General features: G+C 48.0%; 1 protein-coding gene across 1 annotated transcript in view; it reads right to left on the bottom strand.

Moving 5' to 3' along the window:
- Nucleotides 1–1,278: 1,278 nt before the first annotated feature.
- Nucleotides 1,279–8,247, bottom strand: part of LOC106750173 (heparan sulfate glucosamine 3-O-sulfotransferase 5) — a 31,655-nt gene continuing 24,686 nt past the window's right edge. Inside the window, exons 3-5 of the mRNA XM_014630310.1 lie at nucleotides 6,292–6,385; nucleotides 3,069–3,282; nucleotides 1,279–2,882 (exon numbers count right to left, since the gene is read on the bottom strand). Of these exons, the coding sequence (XP_014485796.1) occupies nucleotides 2,019–2,882; nucleotides 3,069–3,282; nucleotides 6,292–6,350 (1,137 nt within the window). The 5' untranslated portion in view covers nucleotides 6,351–6,385 and the 3' untranslated portion in view covers nucleotides 1,279–2,018. The remainder of the gene's footprint in view (nucleotides 2,883–3,068; nucleotides 3,283–6,291; nucleotides 6,386–8,247) is intronic.

Here is an 8,247-nt window from a genome sequence, read left to right as displayed (position 1 = left end):
CTTTTGACCTTAAAAGGAACGATCAAAAGATATATACAACTTGTAAGAATACGTTACTCTTCTCCTACTGTTAGACAAAAGTCAACCAAAGTAAAGACAATAGAAAGATCCGTGTTTATATATTCACTTCTCCCTTTCCGTTAAACCCGAAAGATCAAAGAAATCTTGCCGCATGTTCCGTCCAGTACCGTGTGTCAACGGGGAAAACCCGAACGGGTCCGGTCGAGCTCCGCCTCGAAATCCAGAACAAAGAAGATTTCCACTGCTCAGCTCTCCCCCCTCCCGAGAACTTTCCGCGTTGTTTTCTTCAGATCGCAACCTACGACTCGCTCGGCCTCACTCGCAGTTTTCAGAGATATCGAACTCGTGTAGCCGCGGAAGAGAGGAAAACTGACGCACACACTCCGGCCGCCCAGGAAATCGCTTCGGTTATTCCGTTTCACGAGGGGTCCCCGCTGAAACGCAGCGAGCCGACCGAGCCGGTATTTATCGCGCGGGAATTAACGCGCACCGACTGCACTTTACAGCCGCATGCACGACTCACTTGCGCCGTAAAGCGGATTATTTATGGCTTACGCCGGATGCTCACGAGAGAAGAACTCGTCGTCGACGCCCTTCTTGTTTCCTCTCTCTCTCGTCGTCTCTTTAATCTCCTTTCCGTCCTCATGGTGTTCTCAGTCCACGTTATAATCCCCTTTTCGACGGCGATCGTACGCGTGCCAGATTCTCGAGATTCTCGTTGAAAATCGTCGGGATCGTCGAGAAAAAACGAGAGAGAGAAAGAGAGAGAGAAGAAGAAGTAACGATCACCGTTGACGCCGATTTTCGACGCTTCCCGCGACGACGAGCGCGAACCGAAGGAGCATTAATTAACTCCCGCCGCGCGACGTTCGTCGCCCCCAACGTCGTCGTCGTCGGACGCTGAATCATTAATCGCTCGCGCAATAATTAACGAGCCTTTCCATAATCCACGAGAACACGTACCATGCTGCCGACATGAATTTTTGAACGCGCGCGCTCTCTCGCGCTCGCCACCTGCGCTGCGTTGCGCCGATCCTCTTTCTCTCTCTCTCCTCCGCGATAGAATTTATATATAAAAGAGTCAGCTCCCCGGCGGTATTTAGAAAATAATCGATTATAAAGGCTCCCGCGATAAAGCCGCGGCAAGCCTGTGTCTTCCGTTCTACACCGCCGTTGACGAGTTTATTCGCGGTTGGTCGGATTTCACCCTACTTCTCTCTTCCTCTCCCTGTTCATGTGGAACGCTTGCGCCGATACTCAGAGAACAGCGGAGGGAAGCTCGTCGTGCACTTTTCTTCATGCGAGGCGCACGAAGAAAAGGGAGCTCAGAGGGATCGCATAACATAAATTTCGATACCTTCTTCCCCTCGGAGCAAGAGGAGGAAACCAATCATCGGCGTTACAGCGAGTGCTTATTTATGTGTACGACGGGGATCGTGAGTCGTGCGTGCGATCGTGTCTACGATTGTGCGCGAGAGAGAGAGAGTGCCTCCTCCTCTCCGCGTTACGTAATATATATATATATATATATCCTTAACGACGTAAGCGATATAACAACTTCCAATGTGGATTATAAAAATATTCAATCTTTGTCGTACCAACTAGTTAACCTATTTGATATGTAAACTATCGATATGTAAAATTGATATGTAAAGTCCACGGACCAACAACGTGATGATCCGCGCGTCGTGGGGATACGCGCGCGCGGGTCCGAAACGGCGCGGACCCCCATCTTATTTTGGCCGGCGTTACTGTAACTTGTATGCGTGTATGTGTACGTGAGAATGTGTGCGTGTCTCTGTATACTTTTGTCCAACACGTTTGATCAACGAGACGCGCTGTTAACGAGAACCTCCTCACGGGGATCTCGACGCCGTCGAGAGTAAATAAATCGATAATCTATGATAAAGAGCTACTTATCCTCGCCGGTGTCTGTCGGCGTTTGATCCCACAGTGGCTGCGCCAGGAGGTGGAGGCGAACGGACTCACCACGATGGTTATTCCTCCGGCCAGCCGAGGTCCTCGCCAACCAGCTCGTAGAAGCGTTGATTGTGCTCGTTGAAGAACTTCCTCAGCTTGGTCACGACCATCGGACTGACGCGCGGGTGACGTCTACCCTTGCTCTCCCTCAGACACTTCTCCGACGTCTCGTTCCTCAGGCAGTAGAAACCCTTGGTGTGGTTAAAGTAGAAGTTGTGCCTGCCGATGCGCGGCTCCAGCCCGAGGAAGTTCTCGATACGTCGCAGCTGCGGCACCGGGTCCTCGATCAGCTGGTCGCCGTTCACTATAAGGATCTGTTCGCGCGAGAACACCTCCAGCCAGCGGTGCATGTAGGTGTGGTAGAGGGAGATGGCGACCGGCCTGTAGGACTCGTTGATGCTGCCATCCGGTCGCATCACCAGCTCTTCGAAACTGCGCGCCACTTGCTGCGGCGTGCCATTGGTCAACAAGGTGGACGCGGTGGCCGCGTGCGTACGCAGCTGGGTGTAATCCGAGATCGCCCTGGTGACGGGCTCGCGCACGATCAGCAGCAGCTTGACGCTACTGTTCATCGCGCGGATCCGCTCGGGCACCTCCGGAGTGACGAAGTAGCTCGGGCTCTTCTCGATGGTGATCTGCCCCTTGAAGGAGTACGGCATCTTACGCCGGTACCACTCCAGACCCTTGCCGTAGTTGTCGTCGCGGTCGAAGAAGTGCACCTCGCCGGCCGCCTTCTGTATCTGCGGATGGAGGAACAGCATCTCCAGCAGGGCACGCGTGCCGCATTTGCGCACGCCGATTATGATCGCCTGGGGTAGATGGCGATTCGTGCGCGGGAAGTGGACCTTGTTGGTGAAGAGCAGGGGCGGCGTCGCACGTACCTGCGACGTCGATCGGATAGTGTCGTCGGGCAACGTGAGCAGAGAAGAAGAAGCGTCAAAATTTATCAACGAATGAAGAAGTCACTGTCCTGTGTACACAATGATAATACGCTTTCTGCTCGCAGATTTGATGATGCTTCTCCTCTGTCGTTAGTGGCAAATTTTTGTCGTGACGCGAAAGCATACTTGGGAGACGAGCTCGACGGTGCGTCCTTCGACGGCGGAGACCGCGTGCAGGCTGTAAACCGCGCTGTCGTAAAGCATGTGAAAAGTGAGGAAGAGAGACAACAGGGCGACCGACAAGAAAGCGGCGGCCACCTTCGGCCGGGACACGCCGACCACCAGGATGCAATCCGACGCGTCACCCTCGGCCGGCCTCATGGCGGAGCGAGGCATCCATCTGCAACAAGAGCATTTATTTACCTTTCTCCCCGAACCAAAGGCGCATTGTATCGAAAGTGAAAAAATTCGGCAAAACGTAAGATTGACTCCTCCGCCGCGCGCGCGAGATCATTCCCACTCTAAACAATCACCGCGCCGGGCTCGCGATCGATAATCACGCAAGCTGACTTACACGAGACGAGCGAAATTGTCGGCACAAATTTATCGCCGCTATCGCGTGACAGACGCGAACGAGGCTGTCAATGCCGCGTCTGCTAATTTCCTTTTCTCCCCCATTCAATGCGGGCTCAAAAATTTCGGATTTAAGCGACCACGACGAGCTTTTCCCGGACGAAGTCGTTCGCGTTACCATTTTCTCTATCTTTCTCTTTCTCTTCGTACTCTCACCTCTCGCCAACAGCGATAAATCATCAACCCGCATGCCGTCCGTCGGCAAAAAGTAACGCTCTCATCGGGGCGATTAAGCTCCAACTATCTCATAAGATATATCGCACGTCAGATATTTACATAGCGTGTAAGTACATCACGAGTTCTCGTGTCCGGTCGTTGGACGCGTCGTTAAAATTAAAGACACATCGCGAAAGCAGACGTTGACGTCGCCATACTGCAAAACTTTCGCGCCAACTCGCGTTTGTCGGCGAGGCTCTTTCATCATCATGTAAGATGAGGTTTGCAACGTTAGCGCAACAGGCGCAATGTAAATTGCGTGTCCTCGCGGCGAATAAAGATCTCGCCGCGCGAAGAAGGGAGGGAGAGAGATGAGAGACCGTCGCTCACGGACGAATCGGGATTCGCGGGTGACGAAACTCGCAGTCGAGAGAGCTCTTAAGCTCGGAATAGCTAACGAACTCCCGAAACGATGACGAAGCAGGATGGGGTGAAGAAAGGGAGGAAGAGAGCGAGTGTAAGATCGATCCGCTATAAATGATGCAGAAAGGTCAGTACCCCTGAGACAGAGCGTAATCTAAATTTGATGCGGCTGTATTCCGGCGTAATGACTTCTCCTAACGTTCTCGCCGGCGATACGCAACCCCCTCCTCATCGGTTTCGCGCGCGCCGTGCCTATCTCGGCCTCCCTTCCACCATTCGGCCCTTCAATCGTTACCCGTAGTCGCAATTAGTGAATTTTCTTGACGAACTTCGCATTCCATTTTCCCCCGCCCGCCGCGAGAAGATCTCATGAAAAGTCACGTGCACTACAGCGCAGATGATATATTTCAATCTAGAATACTAACATGCGTCTCCGAGAAAATAGATATTTTTTATCAACCTACCCCTCTCACCTTGGTTTCTCACCCTATCAGTTTTCTCCTATGTAACATCTTTGAAATATATATATATATATATTTAGTAGTATAAAAATTGTATAAAAATATAAGTATACAAATATTTTATGAAAAATAAATAAGATGTTTTATTCATTGTAAAGGCAAATACTTTTGGAAATACTTTTCTAAGCTTTACATAAAAATTTATATATATATATACATATATATGTCACATTAAAAAGTCTTCGAATTTTCTTTTTTACAATCACTACATATCTCCACGATGTAAGGTTAGGATTTATATTCCAGGATTAAAAACGCTCTCTCTCTCTCTCTCTCTCTCTCTCACTTTTTTATCTGTAAATAGGCACTTAATGCGACAAAGTGACTCGGTGCGCGTATCCCCGGTTGACTTTAATATTGTATCTTTAACGAGACCTGCTCCCACTTGGGGATTGCTGTGGGACAACGTTCGAATTGGTCGGACGGTCGGTTGCTCGGCACAAACGGGAGCCATTTAATGCGCAAGTTTTCCAGCTAAAATTTGCTTTGTGCCGCCGTTGCGGCGTGGCTTGGTGCGGCACGGCGCGGCAGGCCGAGGTGTTTCCGTGGGAAACACGCGGCCCGTGTTATCCGAACAAATTGCAATTTCCAGAGTTGCCTTCCACGTCGTTGCGCTCCTCTACCGGGATAGTCCCGCGCGCCCGTGACTATCGAGAGACGATCTGCTATTTATTCATTATTGGCGTGGCGTATCAACGCGCGGTTACACAGAAAGAAAAAGAAGATTCGTTCAATTAACATCGCTGTGAACGAGCCAAGCGCGTTTTCGTTCGAGAAAAAAAAAAACAGAATTTCTACCTCTTGCGAACTAAATTTGCTTCTTGGAATCGGAAATTCTATTTCCTTTAACCAAAGTATATTCGCCTTGCTCATTTACGTCACGTTAATCCAACCAGTCTTTTTTCTGAGTAGAAAGTCTCTCTCTCTCTTCAGTCTTTTTTATGAGTATAAAGTACTCCAGAACCATCGTATGTCCTCAACGTGACAGATTCTTTGGGACATTCTAAAATGAATGTTCAAGTATAAAAATGGCGAGACTGCAATAATTTTTAAATTATAAGCGATTAAAATTGTCTAATCGTACATAGGTGACATTTTCTACGCTTCACTGCAAAAAAATGAATGTGTTATTTTGAGTAATTCGTAATTCTTTTTTAGTAAATATTTGAATAAAATTTTTATCTTCTTCCAATAATATGAATGCTTTTACTTCGTAATATAAATCAAGTCTTATATTTAAGACTCTTAAGTTCATCCTCAGATTTGCTTTGTAGCCAGTGAAGCGAGCCGTATAGTATCTGAGGATCTAAACTTAAGATGATCTTAAATATAAGACCTGGCTATTATAAGAGTCGGAGGGAAATCCGGAAGCCGGAGTTGCTGGACCGGGACTCAAACCCGAGACCTTTCGCTTGCCGGGCGTCTGCCCTTACCATTGATCTAGACTCCTGCCTCGATATATTCTTGCTTTTGCAATAAGACAAAGAAGTTTTTATTATAAAAACTACTTTTCCCGAGAGCAAGATATATATCTAAATAAAAATAATACAATTTTAAGTTCCGAAGTTCCAAAGAAATTGCAGAATACAAAATATAATCTACCGGTCGGTATTTCGAAATATATTATCGCGTGCGTTCGCGTGCAGATCGCACCAGCGATCCGAATCGGTACTCACAAGACATCTATGGGGGATTGGGGAGACCACTCTTGATGAGGCCGCGCCTTGTTGGGCATTTGCGTGCGCTTGTACGTTCACATTGTCGCAGTTCCTGAAACAGCGCAAATACTGTGTATCGTTAAGGAAATCATCAAGCCTGAACCTAAATATAACGAAATAAAAAATATCTGAAAAACAAAAAATATTTACTCGGTGAGTCTTAATATCTATGACACGTATATTTACTTAAATTGATATACTTATTTTTATCTTACTGAGAAAATATAGTTAATAAACGATTATAAAATAAATTTATTTTTTATAAATAAATCTCAAAAAATATCTTCTATTTACATTAAAAATGGAACGTTTCCATTTTATAATTCTATAAATATAAATATTTGGACCCTCTTCACAAAACGATGAAAGTCAGATGTTTGCAAATTCAAAATGCCAAAAGATGGCACAGATATGAAACCAGAAACGGGATTATGAATAATTATTTGTTAATTCTGTCTGAAGTATTACGAGAGTAAAAAATATGTGTGCACTTAAACTCACATTAAACCCTGCGCGCTGTAACTACCCGTGTACAATAATTAAGCATTTTAAGTGGCGTTATTACACCGATGCGATAATTCGCCGTTTTACGCCCGTTACACCGATCGTATCGCATAAAGTAATAATACAGTTTCTGTATGAGAGCGGTAGAGAGCGAGAAAAGGTGACGGGGGAAGAAAATGCGAGAGCGCGCGCACTATGGGAAATCAAACGCCTTTCAAGAGATTCCGCTCGACGACCCAGTTGCGCGACTCGGAAACTTGCATAGAGGCGTAAATAGAATCACCCGGTGGAACCGCAACTTTTCTCGTTCTAAACTGTCCGTCCCCACGTGCTGTATTAAAAGCACCGTGGATGTGCTGCGGATGCGCGTCTACCTTGAAATCGTGCCGCGAGTAATATCGACTACTACTACTCGTCCACGACGGCGTTAAATTACCATCATGTTTGTTACGTAATCATCGATATCGGCCCAGTCAATACGCTGTACACGTACACTCCAGCCTCCTAGACGGACGGAAAACTGGAACTTTAATAAACGTCTCCCCGCCTCCTCTCTTCCTTCGCGTATCGATTGCCGTCCCGTGTATTTCGTTCTCTCTTCCTCTATCTGTCTCGTAAATAGGCAAAAATGGCATTTCCGCGAAACAGCTATTCTTATCGGGCGCATTCGGCGCTTTTTGTTTTCGCGGGCGAGCTCCTCTGAAAACACGCGTATCCATCCGATTCATCTACAGCAAGCGTTTCTCGCGCAGCGACGTTACGCCTCTCTCGACGATGCGTATCGCAAAGTAGCACTTAAGGACGAAGAAAAAAAAGAAAAACGACCATCCGCGCGCACACGTCACTCGTGTTCGCCCGCGATCCGTCAAAACCGCGCTGCACGGAAGAATGGCGAAAACGGGATAAATAAAATAACGACGGAGCGACGCCGAGGTCGAATTTTCCGGCGGCGACCTTGAATCCTCGCGTCATCGCGAGGAACGCGCGCCGGGATCGATCGACCCTCGCGGACTCGGCGGCGACCCGCTGTCGATTCGTTTAAACGTGAGCTTTAAACGCCGCCTGCCTATTTTCATCCACGTCAGGTCTGACGACCGTCTGACCGTTGCACGAAATAACAAGGACAGGCGTCGCGTCAGGATTGGACAAAATCGATATATCGAATGCCCGGAAGCTCGGAGGTGACTCCGGACGAAGCAGAAGGAGGTTGTGATGTAACCCCCGAGGCGGTCTTCCGCTTGCGTAACATCGACCCTCCGAGCGAGCGTGGGAAGTAAATTCGGGTGGAATCGCCGATTAGAGTTCTACGGGAAATTGCAGCGCACATCTCTCCCCTCTCTCTGTGTTCGGAAGCTGCTGCCTTTTCGACAAGCAGCTCTCACCGGGCGGGCGAGTAAGAGTAATTTTATG

The sequence above is a fragment of the Dinoponera quadriceps genome, unplaced genomic scaffold (genome assembly GCF_001313825.1).
Source record: "Dinoponera quadriceps isolate SergipeBrazil2010 unplaced genomic scaffold, ASM131382v1 scaffold5109, whole genome shotgun sequence".
Classification (NCBI taxonomy): Eukaryota; Metazoa; Arthropoda; class Insecta; order Hymenoptera; family Formicidae; genus Dinoponera; species Dinoponera quadriceps.
This window is presented reverse-complemented; position numbering and strand designations above follow the sequence as displayed.